The 16,282-nt window shown below is 37.2% G+C and overlaps 1 protein-coding gene across 3 annotated transcripts in view; it reads right to left on the bottom strand.

Moving 5' to 3' along the window:
* Window positions 1-16,282, bottom strand: part of cysu (peroxidase homolog) — a 187,692-nt gene that overhangs the window by 73,808 nt on the left and 97,602 nt on the right. For all 3 annotated transcript variants that reach the window (XM_083115657.1, XM_083115658.1, XM_083115659.1), the window contains exons 3-5: window positions 12,484-12,560; window positions 10,364-10,454; window positions 2,401-2,592 (exon numbers count right to left, since the gene is read on the bottom strand). In XM_083115657.1, coding sequence (XP_082971783.1) covers window positions 2,401-2,592; window positions 10,364-10,454; window positions 12,484-12,560 — 360 coding nt within the window. The remainder of the gene's footprint in view (window positions 1-2,400; window positions 2,593-10,363; window positions 10,455-12,483; window positions 12,561-16,282) is intronic.

The raw sequence follows: 16,282 nt of genomic DNA, 5'->3' as shown, positions 1-16,282 counted from the left end.
CCAACAATTTTAATTCAATCGACCATTTAAGTGATTGCAAACGAATGTTTGGACGGTAACTTTAAGGAAGGCCATGAACGTTAGCTTTCGTTTCATTGGGAAACAATCATTCCATGGTAACAACCGAAGTGAACTATTTAGTATACCGTGGTACGAATCCAGGGGTCTACATTCAAATCCTGGGTAAGGCATGAACATTTCTTGTCTTTGTTTCTACATCTCATCAATTAATCACTGTTACTAATTTTCGTGATAAGCTTAGAAGAGTATAAGAACGATATTTAAAAATCTGAATACCAAGTGGGACATAATGCAGCGATAAACACAGTAAAGAACAGATTATTTTGTTTCCTGCACTGTTGTACGCAACATACATCTATTTCATATATAGTACTACATATATTGGAGTATATATGACTAATCACACACATCAATTCACGAAAGTTCGTACATTAAAAAAAAGTAGAATAATGAGGCAAGTTACCCCACGTAATTCGTACTGAATGATTCATTCCATGCCTGTAGGTGTCACTACTGTCTGGCGAAAAGATATTGCTGTAACTGTCCAACCATGATTTTGTAGTTCTGTTAACTAACTTCGAATCATTACTATAACTAGCTGTCATGCTTGAGTTTCGAAAAGAGATGTATATCATCCTGTGCATTGTCTACGAAATAATTAATCCCGAACAAGGGAGAGAGAGAGAGAGAGAGAGAGAGTTGCTTCCGGTTTAGTATTTTTTGCTTTATTCATATTCATGGCCGATTCATCAATTGTAGGTCGTACTTGCACAGATCAGGTTTCCTTTTCAGACATTTGCTGCTGGCTAAATGGTTGTATTTTTTTATTTTGCCTTTCAATACTACAATTCTTGTTCGACGTGTTTCAATATTCATTTATTACGTAAGTGTCGATTACTGGGACGTGTTTCTCGCCTATTTGCTTCTACTTAAAAGCAGAAAAAACTTTAGTTGATAGTAATCTTCTAATATTTATTCCAACTTGGTAAGAGTTGTAATAAGGGCTTGAAGAAAAAAGGGGGCAATTAGTAAAAAAACATTGTAAAAACAATATGTATTGTAGGGAAAAAGCTGTTCGAATAACGTACCAATAAATTTCAATTCGACGTACATGTGCATGTTTAAAAATAAAACAAGTCTGAGTAAGATCTACTCAACTCTATAACTGGTTTCGACTGTTTACGTTCTCTGTGCACAACGAAGAAGTTTTCCGTCCGATGGGGAAAGATAAATGACCTTTGCTGCAAAGGAGTGTAGAATACTTCACTTGCAATCTTAATGCTTGCACAAGGCTTCAGAATTGTCCTTGAGTTATTCCACTGCATTATTTAACGTCATGCTTCACTGTTTTCGCTCGATGTTAAAGAGAAACATTGCATTCGAGAACAAATATCAAGGAAAGAAAAATACTTGCCTATGTTTATCACCTAAATTTCAAAGGGGCTCAGATTGATTGATTTAGTTTATTTCACTTCGCGTTTTGTGCATCTTGGCTAATTTGCGAAGATGGGGATGAGTGATGAAATGATGAAATTGATGAATGGACTTTCACAAACAACCAAGCCCGACCGGGAGTACATTGAAAGTAACTTGTTTGATGTTTAAAACTTATCACGAAATTTTTATGTCATTCTCTTGCCACATTGCGAAACTATATTCTTCAACATCAATTCAGGATTGAACCCTCAGGTAAACTAGTTTTATTGACTGATTAGAATGATGGAAGGTTCTCAAAGACTCATTCTGAAAATCGTATAGAATTTGTTTCGTTCCTAATATCTCTACCAGTAGCTATAAGTACTGACTGTATGCTGGTGTAATGTAGCCCTCAGATAAAAATCCAAAAACAGCATGGACGGAATGAGACTAATTTACTTTCAAAATAAGGCATTTTGTCCTGACGACTTGGGCGCCTTCAGAAAAGCTCAACGTTGGAACAAGTTCTCGCAGCAAAACCACTAATTGCTACTTGGATGTTGGAATGCTACCTTTCTTCGTCAACCTTAATCCTTGATGCTTGAGGTCAACGTATTCGTATTTTAGTTGAAAGATGGCGACAGTATAAGATTAAAGGTATAATGCACAAAAATTGATTCTGATGAAAGTAATCAACGTTTGTGTAGCGATAAATACAGTATATGATGATTTTCGTAATTATGGATGTATGTTAATCTGTTTACATTCGTAGCCTTTCATCCAAGTCTGAGGCGCAGTGTTGAACTCATGTAAGACAATGTGATTGTCAATTATTATCAGTTCTAAACATGCTGCATTCAGTATTTTTTTTTGCTACCAAGAAACTCAACCCTGTTATGTTGAGTGGTTCTGGAAGCAGCCACTTAAAGAAAATACTGTGTAGTTCTCATAATGTCCACCTACCTTGTAAATGGCGTGTTCATCGCTCCCCACGTTGGATGCTGTAAATTAGTGCAGAGACCATCGTATCGTCTATATTTTCCTGGTCTGCACTCTACGTTGGCGAGGAATGGCGGACAAACCTCTCTCACGAGTGTCTTCGATGTATCGATGAGTGGAAGGCCTTTCTCGACTTCCTCGTAGCTCAAGCCATACCTGGTGATAAGAAGCACATTTAAGAAGGATTGAAACTTTTAAATAAAATGTTTTGTGAGCGTGTACACGCAGAAAGAAATAAACTAAGCAAATGCATTACAATATCGAAGCTACTTAATAGTCAAATTATAAATATCCTGAATTGTAGATATCAATTATCTTCTATGTGCAGTGGGATCCATGAGTATTACAGTGCAAATTGTCCATGACTATTTTTATTAAATTTTCTATTACATTCTGTGTGTTTTAAGCGAGGGATGTTTAGTTTATGTATGATGGTGCAGAAGTTGTCAACAGCTTGTTTTGAGTTTTCTTTTAATTCTTGAAACTCTTATTGGGTCAAATAAAGTTCACGAACATGGTGATGGATATATTGCACGGTAATACTCATGGATCCCACTGTACATGAACAATAATAATATATAAGTTATTAACCCAAGTTATCTTGGTCCTGCCTGTGCTTGACAACACGAAAGTTGGTGTCAGAACGGGAAGGACGTGTTCATGGTTGAAGCTTCGTATTTACTTGTCAAGTGGAGATGATAGTTTCAAATTTGGTAATTTTCAGTTTCCACCAATTTGCTGTATTGATACAAAACTCAAACTGCGGCTAAAATACACTAGAGGAATCTTAAGAGAATATTACTCTGTGCACCTATTTTAGGGACATAAGTTGCGGCTTAAATTTGACTAGCGGAGGGTACTGGACATCTGTGCACTATCGTGTCAAAAATAACAAATTAAATGTGTGGATATGGAAATCAAAGTAGAAATAAAATGACATAGATTTTTTGGAAGAAAGTTGTGTTCAGAGTCTCTGAAAGCGGAGATTTTGCATAATAAACAGAAATTGAAATATTAATGACATGATAGTACTCGATATCTCTTATAGGAAATAAGAGGTTCGTTAGACAGTTGACCTTGGAGCAGAATGATACGAGATTAAAAATAAACCAAAAAAAGATACCGAACAGAACTATACAGATATTTCTTAACACTGTCATATTTAATGAATTTGATATTTACTTTGGAGAATAGTTGAATGAATACAATGCATCCACTTGTAAATGTGAAGTACCGTTAAAATTATGATGAATTCAGTCAGAAATAAATGCAAAATCGTACCAATAACATGTTTGGTTGGATTGTTAATAAATTAACGTTGTCAAAGCGAGAATCGAACGGCACAATTTCTAGCGACGATGTTAAGACATCGATCGAATGATGGAGCAGAAAGAGTGCAGATATGTGTACTCTTAGAAATGTCGTTTGTCTTGTTCTTAATTGCACGTACGTACTGCCATAGGTCGTTATATCCTGCCGATATGTGTCACGTTGTACTCGATCTTAAAAGCTTACGTAGGTGCCTGCTATGTTCGGTGAAAGCAATGAACGACAAAACCTGTTACTGTAGAGACAGTAAAAATAAGAGGAATGAAATGTTGCAGGTGAGAGGGAGTGCTTACGTTACACACACGCACTCACATGCAGCTAGCGTGATGGGATTAATGAATGGTTTTCGCCCTTCGCTGAGTGTCTCTCTGTCGACACATTGACACAAATGTAGAGAAGCATGAAGGAACGAATAGATATATACTACTATCCGGTGTTGAGAGTTGGAAATAATATACTTACCCCAAGTATTTCAACAAGAGGGAAACTTTCACACACTGTTATGTCATGTTCCTAAGTTTCTGGTTCGATTCCGGTGTAGGCACATTGCACATTGGTTTGCTCTGTTCACATGAAACCTCCATGATTTCAATTCGGAGGAAACTATTCAACATAGAGCTTTGCTGTTTGCGTCATGTAAAGCAACTCAATTTTTTCTTTAGGTACTGAGTAATTTGCAACGAGACGTACAGACATTTAAGGCTTGGCATGACAACTTCGTAGCCACTAGGATGCACATCTGATGAAATGGTAGGTGATCAGGCAGGCCTTCGAGAGAAGCCCGCGATCTCCGGATGTAACCCTTTTGGATTTCTTTCATGTGGGGTTATGTGAAAGACACTTCTCCATTTCACCTATACGTGACCTTGGTGATCTCCCCATATGGTTTGAGATCGAGTATCGGCTAGACATTTTGGGGATTATGAAAGGAGTCCACGTAGAAGTGCACTAAATAAAAGAAAAAACTTTTTGAGCTGCTTTACATGATGGTGCAAACCGCAAGGCTCTGTGTAGAGTATTCATATGTGTAGTTATAAATGTCTCAGTCTGTATATAGATATGTATCTTGTTCTGCCCAGTGAATATCATTTTTGGATTTATGTTCTCTAGAATATGTGCTGGTGTTCTTTATGAGACGATTATTGTAGTTTTGCTCTCCTTCTTTTGTTTTGTTTTGTATTGTTGTAATTGTAATTTTTTAATTGTTTTATATATATATATATATATATATATATATATATATATATATATATATATATATATATATATATATATATATATATAAGCCTATTGTAATTGGGGCGAAAGCTCTGTTATAGGTGAAATAAATTATATTTTTTTCCTCATAATTGTAATTTTAAATTGGGGAGGTTTCATGGGGACACTCTGTACTTTAAACTATAAGTTTGACCCCAATTAGACTATCTGAGCATGAAGTGGACTTTAAACTTACATACTTCTCGGCAGTCGAAAACTCACATGCAACTTTGAATGGTTGCTTGGTTGATTGATCCGATTTATTATAGCTACTTCGCCCATTTGGCTGAAAATGAAGGGACAATCACGAACATATAGAGACACGAGAGGACCCCATAGAGAATTATGCTTGCTGTGAGTCCAGACGCCAGAACCTCGCTAGACTGCAAAATGGTGCAGATATTTTGACGCCATATGCAGGATTGGGGTTTCAAGCCACCTCCAACCACGCGCTACCAAGCACCGTCATTTTACATGCGTCCTTTGATATTTTATTCTTATACCATGGTTTGTGATTTTTACATCCTACAAATTTTGAAATGAAGGGACAGAGAAGAACTGAGTAAAGAATAATATAAATTGTACAACACCTTAAGCGTGGAATTTGTTGAACAAAGGTTTCTTCGTGAAAATCAGTATATGCCCTCAGCATTGTGCTGCTGTAGTGCGGAAGGCTTATATATACGCTTTATGTTTGTTTCAACTATATTCGATTTACTGTGGCGTATATAGTCTCACAGACGTTTGGTGAGATAGTTCTAGCTGTAGTATAAACAAAAAATAGCAAGAGAGGAAAAAACGAAAAGAAGAAGACGAAAAGAAAGAAGAAGAAGAGGAAAATTAGTTTCGTCTTCTTCTTTTTCGTCTTTTTCCTCTCTTCCTACTATTTTTTTGTTTCTACTACAGCTAGAACTATCTCACCAAACGTCTGTGTGACTATATACGCCACAGTAAATCGAATATAGTTGAAACAAACATAAAGCGTATATATACGCCATCCATACTTTTAAAGATTCGTAGTTTGAATTTATTTAAAAAAGAAAAATAGCATATTTAAGAATTTTTCAGTTATTTCTTAGTGTATGAAAAATATATTTAAAGAGTGCTATTACTATTTCAAAAACTAACAATAGCAGCGGCGAGGCAGAGCCATTAATTAATTTTTTTTGGAAAGGCATCACAGAGAAAAACATTTTGGAACAAGTTGTCAGGGTAAAATATTTATCCATATACAGGATAAGTCTGTAACTTCGTATCAACTTCATAGAAAAGGATTTGTGGTAGAGCTCTTTTCGTGACGTCATGTACCAAGTTCAATGGCGACATCTATTTTCACGTGGTGAACCCCCAAAGGAAGCATCTAAGGTCACTTCGTCACTTGAAAATGGAAACAATGATCGAATAACCAGAGTTTTTCTTCTCCCCTCGCTACGGACCTGGCAGTTCAGGGTGTACTACATTTGGATGTCTTCGCAAAGGGTCATCTCTTACACCTCTTGAATGGATGCACGTGATGAATAATTGCAACATAATACAAGATTAGGTATATATACTGCTTTGGCTCTCGAAATTACATGCAAAAATTGATTACACACGAACGCTGACAAAATAAAAATTCTGGCTGCCGATTGACATGAGAAGAGTTTATTAAAATTCCAAACCTGCACAGAGACGAATTGAAATCGTGTTACTTGAGTTTTCCGTGCCTCGATTACATATTTAACGTCGCGTGTCTAACATTTGGCATCGTATCAACGTTTTCTTTATCTTTTTTTTAATGTATTACGATATTACGATATGAGCAACTCTCTATTACCACAATACGAAAATCAAGATGTTGCAAATTACCGTTCCGATCAAGGTGGAATTATCTACCTTGGGCACGTTTTCGTGTTTGGGAATGTTCGTGTGATGTAGTTTCACAAAATGACTTGTCTTTTTTTCCATTTACTGCTCACCAAGGATATTTCGATGCAAGATAAGACATACGCGGTAAATTACTTGCATAAAAGTCGCCTATAATCGTGTTTGTTTATTATCTAGAACGGTTCCATCTATATAAATTCCACCTTGCTGAATTCTTGAAGCAAATTTAAGCTCCGACACCGTGTTTTATCTCGATTACTAAAGCAATATCCGATATAAATTGTGGAGAGAATCTACAGTAATAACCCACAATAATAAGTATATCGCAGGCTGAACAGATGAAATTATAATGCTTGAAATTTTCTTCATAATATCCGTTTATGGCCAAAGATCGTGTAAATGAGTGTTGTATTCTCTATGTCACCGCGTTTACCGCCTGTAAACCATGCACTTTTTATACATTTTGTTTTAATAAAGGGTGGTTCAAAAACTTTTTAAGCGCATAAAAATGGATTTGGAAACGTTACGGAACTGGTTCTGGTATAATTTTGTAAGGAAATACATCAAGTTTGATTAGCGTTATGGAATATTACCGCAAGCACCAGCGGAAGTTCCATTAACATTTGCTACATTCACAGGTCAAGAGCGAGCTCGCTATGTGTTTTGGCCGCATCCACTTCCAACAAGATGGCGCGCCACCTCACTAACTCAACAATCTTCGGAATATCCTCAATAACTGATTTCCAGGTCGATGGATAGGTCGAGGTGGACCAAATGGATGGCCATCTCGTCCACCTGATCTAACACACATCGATTTTAACTTTTGGGATTTCATTCTTCGCCCTGGAAATCGGTTATCTCCTTTGTTTCCTTTCTGTAAGTAAAAGGTTCGGTATCAATTATTTTTTCGACAAGAAATATTATTTGTTGTTTTCAAACAAATATGCAATGGCAACATACATAATTGGCACCATTCCAAATTTCTTGCTGTATCATCCGCGGGGGACAACTTATTTGAACCAACATTAATTAAAATAAGTAATAACGTTTTATGTAACCGTGCTCATGCTTTAAAAGTAGGCCAGAAAAACACGGATCTCAATTATGATGGGTTTATTCGATACGTACTAAGTCTGTTTCAAGGTTCCTCTTGTTTTGACCTAGACCTACATTTATGAACTGCAGACCAACTCACGAGAGAGTGTTGTTGCTTCGCTTCTTTTTTTGCCGCGAAGTCGCTGCTTGCGGTCCACTAGTTTGCAAACCATGATGCTTGGTAGGTAGGTTACTGATCTTTGGTACCTACATCTTTCCATTGCAATTGTATATAAATGTCTTGTTAGTGCATTAATGAGAGTTCGAGACGTTAAGATATTGTAACTATTTTGTCACAGTGCGTGTTAATAAGAAACATTGTTCATTTATGCTAATTTAGTCTACGTATTTCCTTGAAATTTGTATAAGATTTCCAAACTATTATATTACAGCTTTTAAGGAAATACAGAAGAGCATGTAACAAAGAGACTAATGAGAAGACCAAGAATAAGATGTTCTAGACTAAAAGAATGTGACCAGGACAGGAATTGAGTAGGAGGAGCGGAAGAACAATACACAATAGAACAGGATAATTAATGGCACAACGAGCCGACTTGAAACGTCACTACAATAATGCCATCAATACCAGTTCTAGCTTAGTCGTGTGTTCATTAAGCGCTTTAAAGTATTAAAGGTATTCCATAGGAGTTACACTCATCTAATGTAAATTAACACCCTTCCTTACATTTCGAAGAGCATTAGTTTTATGAACCAGTTATTATTCTGATGTTGATTGCTTACTCAGAATTCTGACTCTGGGTTTAAAGATTTGCAGATCGTTGCTGTGGAACATCTAGAATGTTTTAACGTATTTGCAAGTAGATGTTCAGTTGTTTTGTTAATTTCTTTGTCAAATCTGGAGTTGTATAAGCTGTACGTTCCTGGCACGTATTAAATTGATGATTTATATAAAACTGAACCCGCGTACAATATTATATTACCGTGATTGGTAATCCAGCAGTTTGCAATGGTACATGTGTGCTCTATTATATCCGTTTCCGAAGGATGAAGTTTCAAACTGGTTCTGTTGCTTGCGTTCCATCAGGTGAGTGCACAGAAGAAAGCGGCGTGATCTAGATTGTCCACTTGACTTCCTGCGCCGCGGAAAAGTAAAATGCCAGACAGCTAAACCCCAGTAAAAGAGAACGCCACAATTGCTTATAAATCGACGTACGTTATGAAACTCTTTACATTCACGTGAGTAATTCGAACAGATGGGAACGGTGTAATGCCTCGTTGAACATCTTCAGTCGATCCATCAGTTTGTAGTCAGGATGGGGAAATGCGTAATTGGCACCATGTTGTGCCTAATGCTAATCCGGTGAGATAGTTCGCAGGCTTTTCCCTTGCCTAAATGAACAAAGTGCAGTGTGCAATGAATGCAAATGAATCGCAACCAAAAGATTGAAGGCTGTCATGCGATTTTATTATGAGGCACGAATTGTGAACTCTGGGATGTGTTTTTTTTCCACACTGACTTTTAACTTCACGTTCACCATTCTTGTTCATGTACAGTGGGATCTATGATTATTACCGTGCAAATTGTCCATCGCCATGTTCGTGAGGGCCTTCCCCATAGCGCAGTGGTAGCGTCATTGCCTTGTAATCAAGGGGTCCCGGGTTCGATACCCGGTGGAGGCACAAGTGGTTCGGATCCCATTTTAAACTGTAGGTCCAGTCCCGATTAGCCTTACTGTGCACAAAGTGGACTTAAAACATCAACTCAAACCAAATCAAACCAATCCATGTTCGTGCACTTCATTTGACCCAATAAGGGCTTCAAGAATGAAAAGAAAACTCAAAACAAGCTGCAGACAACTTTTGAACCAGCATACATAAAATCCATCGCTTAAAAACGCATAGGATGCAAGAGAAAAATTAATGAAAATAGTCATGGACAATTTGCACGTTAATACTCATCGATCCCACTGTACATAGCCATGACCGTATAAGGGGCGGGTTTAACGAGTCCAAAACCCTCCCACTGCTTTACTAAACATTGTATAAAGACATGAACAATTGATAAAATTATTGTATTATTTGAAAGCATTTTGAAGACATAAATTAAGGTTGAGAGGTGGTCTACAGGCAATAGACAATCTTAAAGAATCTAGTTTTTTTGGTGTTCTTGTTTTTCCAAAAATAGCTGTTTTATTTTATCACACTTTCCTGCCAAATATGCCTAAGCCGTTATACATTCGTTGCGTAACGACGCCTGCTTATGTAGGAAGTGTCGACAGTTATAATAAGGTGATGTAGGTAACATTAAACGTCAGAAAATACTGTACAGCTGAACTCAAGAAATGGCTTCACTGTCAACAGACTTAAAAATTTAAAAAGGCTTTAATTTTGATGTTTTTCTAAATTCTACTGTGCTCACGTTTTGGCTAAATTTATGGAGACGTCTAAAAGGAGTTCGCCGACCGACGCGACATCTTCCGGCCTCCAGTCGGATTTCGGTTGCGCCACATCTGTAAAGAGAGAAAGAGGCAGTTTTTAGTCGTTAGGCGTTAATTGTTAGACCTGCCTGTAAAAGAAGCATTTAGCATGATTCATTTAGACCATCAGTTTTGTTTTGGCACTTTGCTATTTGAATTAGGTTATTTGATGCCATTCCTACCTAAAACTAACGATCTCTCTGCCATTTTAAAATTTTGTACATCTGCCATGGTAATCAATCACAATAATGAGGATGAGTGGTGATTAAACATGGTGATGGACAAATTGCTTTAGTAATACTTATGTATCCCACTGTATTATGTAAATATTACCAGATAAGCTGTTGATTGCAATTTGCATTCACTTTCTTCCACGCAATGTGTGGTTGAAGAACTTAAAACAGACAAACAAAGCAGTTGACCAACTCTGTACCAGCTTCAGAACGATTTCATTCCATAAAAGCACGTAAGATGTAAGTAAAAAATGCATTAAATACCGATTGACAATCTACTGTCCTTTGCTGTTGAATGTTATAACGTTTTGCACGTATAAGCTGATCGGGACTGAATCTAAAGTTTAAAGTTGTATCAGTGCCACTGTGCAATGTGCCTCCACCGGATATCGATCGCAGGACTGCTTGATTACAAAGCGACGATGTTACCACTACGCCATCGGAGAGGCCAGGTTATTTTTGTACTGAATACATTTAACAAGCAACAGCAAAGGACCAATGTCAATAGTTCTGCGAGAACGTTCGAAGAAGAAAACCGTTCTGTAATTTCAGCTTCGACTATTTTTAGCTTGCACACAAAATGTCTGGTTTCTTTCTAAGCGCACAGATTTTCCTTACACCGCATAGAAATTCGTGTTACGAAATTATTCCATGACGAAGTAGTTTCGTGGTGTGCGAGTGAAGCATTCTTTTAGTGATGCAATGCTTTCTCCACACAAGTCAAATGCTTGTGAAAACAATTGAAAATCCATAAAGCTAGACGAGCGCCTCTACCGGAAAACAGAAAAAGTTCCCAGAGTTACACGGAAGGAAGATAAAAAGTTTCCCTGGAGTGTGGATCACGACGTACGAAAAACAATGACCAAGCGTTAAAAATCTCAACGTTGTTCCCTGATCAAAACGAAAGAAGAACCCAAACAAAAGAATAACGTCAGCACACTGTAGATTGTCGAGAGAGTGTCGTGGAACGCGGAAAGGAACACCGATCTCCGAGCTCTCACAATTGTTCAGCTCTATTGCATAACGTTGTTGCGATTTGTCCATATCTGCTTTTGATTGTTTGTGGTCACAGTTAACATTGTTTCCAGACGGAAGGCAATTTGTTCAGGTGGCCCGCGCGTGGACATTTCATATTTACTCGGGACATTAAGGTAGCGATGCTTTTCTTTCAAGAAACCGGTTTCTGCTAATTGTCTTAACAACGTAGCACCCTGTGCTTGATTGTTCTACTCATCATATGGTTAGGCTTATATCAAGTTGAATTAACGTCTAGCCAGGTTCATCACCAACATGATCTTACGTGTAGTAACTTTTTATCTCAGTCTTGAACTGAATTACAATTGTAGTACTACTAGTGTTGCTACTGATATGTTATTATTGTAATAATAATGTGCTTAGTATCGCGATATATTTACACGGGTATGTAGAGATATCACGGGTTTAGAAGACATGAAAATGGATTTATATGAAACTGTGATGATTTAGAACTGTGAAATATCAAAATTTCAGTGCTAGAAGTATCTCCTAAGTTTCAAATTTATACTCATAGAGGCACGACTATATTTGTGCTCCAACAGCTAACCAGTACTAAGTTATATAAATGTGCCTTTTTCTCAAAACTGTGTTGAATTGAGTTACGCCACTTGCGCTGTGAACCCCTTATTCCCTCATATGTCTTCACATGGTGTGATTATCACGTTTACAATGTAAGTAAAACACATATACTGATGCTACATCTCAAAAATTATAATAAATTCTGAATGAGATTTTAATGCTTGATTGTTTTTTTTAAACAAAAGGTGCACATTATGTTATTTAATTATACTTACTTATTCGCTTTCTCGCTTGCAAATACGCTTGATTGACGGCGTCGTAGGTTATACACGTGTGTTGGCCTCCATATCCGCTGTGAAAATACAAAAGGATATTAGTATAAAGTCAATATAAAGGCATATGTTTTCAGAAAGATGAGAATAATTCAGTCAAATATTAACTTAATTAAAAAATCACAATAGAAATTGAATATCGAGCAAAGATTCTTTAACAAGAGCCTTAATGCATCACAAAATGAAATAATTATTCAATGTTTATCACGCTAATACAAAAAAATAATAATAACAACAAAGCTTTAATATAACTGTTCTATAGGGATGTTATATTTCCGGGCAGTTTCAGAACAGATCTCTGTGTCGCACAATCCCGAAATGATTCTCCGGGAATTTTAGCTGTCCCAGTTCCCAAGAAAAATACTGAAAGTTATTAAAATATACAAAGCAACTAATTGAGACAATTATACATTTAGGGTGGTTAGAGAGGATTTCAATTTCTAAATAGAAGAATAGAGTTGTTTGTATTGTGCACTCTCTCTTTTCCTGGAACTAACCAATCAGCTAAACTTGTGTTAGTCTAGTAAATCATTTGTAATCTAGTAGTTAATGAATTAATGAATACGCACTTGTCAACAAGTATGATACCCTTCTGAGTAAATTCACCTTAAGATACTCAAAATCAAGATAAAGATTGAAATGTATGTACGCTGAAGGAGCAACTGTTGTTTTCAAGAAGGTGTACATTTGGTTTGATACTTTTTTCTTCCAAGAAAATGTCCTGAATTTTAATTACTATTGTACTTCGCTGGTGATAAACAGCACGAAAACAACATGAAAAATCGCGTTTTATCCGTAATATTTAAAATTTGTAATTTTTTCATTCAAGTTTCTCGCTGATGATAAAGAATTTACGCGCTTTAGCAAATACTGCATGCACACTAACCAGTGTCGGCGATTAGAGGGCGTGAAGGGCAGTTGCCCCCGCACTATGCTAAACCTTATCTACCAAGGGAAAGCAAACTGTCCTTGCCCCCTTCCAGTTTTGGTACCCAATCGCCGCAACTGACTGTAATGTAAAGAAAACATGCCGGAAGTCCATGTAGTGAAGACGTGACATGGAAATGAGAAATTGGGTGTTTCTGCTGAAAGAATGCCCTTTGGGAGATAGTCTGTGCGCAGCAAGCAAGATAAAGTGAAAGGCCACAACTGCTTGGTAAGTACACGTGCATTTCTTCACGTTCTACAAAATTGTTTTCTGGTCTTCCTTTTGGTATGGGAAAGCAATTGTGTAACCTATTATTCGACGAGAATGGTTTGGGCATATTGATGTTTTGCATTGCAACTCGGCCCTTCGAATCCCACGGTGGTTGCATGAAGGGTGTGCAATTACGATGACGTCACGTTGGCAATGCAAGATCGCTCAGTGGCGATAAGTAAGATATTATTCAATTTGGAAGAAGAATGTTTGAAGGCAGAGCCGTAGCTTAAAAGGGGACTTATACTTTGTTTTTTCGTTATTTTCTTTCTTCAGTATTCGTGACAATTGATGATGTAATGAAAATTTTTGCACAGGCCTTATTTTATGCATCTTCTGACAATGCGTAAAAAGTGGAATTAAATTAATACAGATTTTCTTAGGCGGATAACACACGAATTCGATTGTTACCAAATTTTTCTAGAGCGGTCTGTTCAAAGTGGGTGTGCAGAAACCTATGCTCGAAAAACTGGTAGCATACAACGAGGTAGAGTTTCAGCACTTTGCGTTATTCGTGAAATTGATCTTCATTGAATAGGAAGTCTTGTTTTGTGTAAAGGAACGGTGTGACGTCAAGAGGAGATCCCTATTTACTCTTATGTTTATTGAATTTTAATTGTTAGTTTTAGTCGTCAAGAGGGGAGAGGGGCAACTTCCTATGCTATCTGAATCTTTGTGAAACGTAAACAAAAGCGGCACAAAAACACATTTTTAGCAGTTGGAACATTATTTTCTTCCCTTTAAAAACATTTTAGGCATTTATAGGCACTAATAATCGAAACAGACATTAAAAGTCAAAATATACCATCATAGATACTTTACACATAATGATTGTAGTACAGTGGGATCTACTAGTATTGCTCGGCAAATTGTCCATGACTATTTTCATTAAATTTTCTCTTACATTCTATGTGTTGTTAAGCGATGGATTTTATGTATGCTGGTGCAGAAGTTGTAAACAGCTTGTTTTGAGTTTCTTTTAATTCTTGAAGCTCTTATTGGGTCAAATAAAGTGCACGAACATGGTGATGGACAATTTGCACGGTAATACTCATGGATACCACTATACCCTGAAACATAACCTACTTTGAACTGGATGGAAACTCACGAATCTGATGAAGGAAATAAAATAGGAAATGAAGACAATAGTTGTTCGTTTTAAACTAGTATCACTTCCGTCGCATAGAGTAAAAGGAACATGCTCAATGATTAGAAATTTTCCGGAAAGAAATATCGCCTGCAGATCATATTTGAAATATCTTGAAGCTTAACAAATGTTAACTGTGTGGCATTGGTAGCTCCAGAGACAGGCTGATCACGTGTTTCGAGCAAAAGTCAGACTGATCATGATTCGTTTTGTTTTACTAAGCTGGCATTTGTCGCACACACCAATAATGCCACAAAATGTTATTTTTGGATCTCAATTAGCTCGGCGTTTCACAGGGTATATTTTTGTCAGATTTCTTATTCGTATTGAAACCGCAGATAATATTCGACAGCATAAACTGAAATGATCCTTTGTTGCCAGGTGTAGTCTGAACGGAAAATCATTGCAATAAAAGTGCCTGACAACAGTGTGAGGAGACGTCATAATGTTTTAGATCTGGATGCAAGGTGCAATTGGGTCTGTCCAGACTATTTAACATCACGGTTTGATGACGTCACATGGTGGACTTCGAATTTCTAAAGAATAACAACTTAATTTTGACAGTTTGATTTAGTTAATTTAGAGATCTGAGTTAACTTACATTGATTTGTCTAGGGAAAGTCTTAAATGTAAATCAACAGAACTTCAGAACTCATGTTTTCTGGAAATTTATAACACATCATACGAAAATTCCAGAACAAACATGGATTCATCTGTGCGTATTGCAACTTTAACCAGCGCAACATTGCGTGCTTTGATCCATTAAGTTTAAAGCAAGCTTTAAGTATTCGTGCAAGGGCGTGTCAGTACACGAGCAACACATGACAAGATGCAACATGAGAGTAACAAATGATGATTGCAAGAAACTAGCTGGAAGAAAAGAAGTTGGCATACGATTTCAGATGCTCGTGCTGAAGGCTTGTGAAGAATTCAGCTGCATGCTTCGAACCCTAACTTCGACGCTGCAAAACGTGTTGCGTGAAATATGGGCGCGTGGAATGACTGGCGGTGATTCTGACAGGTTGGCCGCGAAAACTTGATATTCGGGAGTCTCTAATTTTGTGCGGGAGAGTGTTGTAATGAAGGGCTTTGAAGAGATTTGGAAAGGATTGTTGATTACGCTGGCTTACGCATATACGGGATGGCTGGGCGGGTACGAAAGCTGTGCTTTGGGGTATGTTAGATCATTTTTCCATCTTCGTGGAAAGAGAAAGCTATACTTTTTCCTTCTTGGGCGTTTCGCAGTGGTAATTTGATACTTTCAGAAGCCCCAGGGAGGCGCCCCTGGTTATTCGGGAAGATCAGAGTAAAAGGAAAGGTCCAATTCAATTAACACTCCATAAACAAAAAATATAAGCAAGTTTAATGACACTATGAGGAGATATTGGAAATTAGTT

This window comes from Lepisma saccharinum, chromosome 30 (genome assembly GCF_977018435.1).
Source record: "Lepisma saccharinum chromosome 30, izLepSacc3.1, whole genome shotgun sequence".
NCBI classification, from domain to species: domain Eukaryota; kingdom Metazoa; phylum Arthropoda; class Insecta; order Zygentoma; family Lepismatidae; genus Lepisma; species Lepisma saccharinum.
This window is presented reverse-complemented; position numbering and strand designations above follow the sequence as displayed.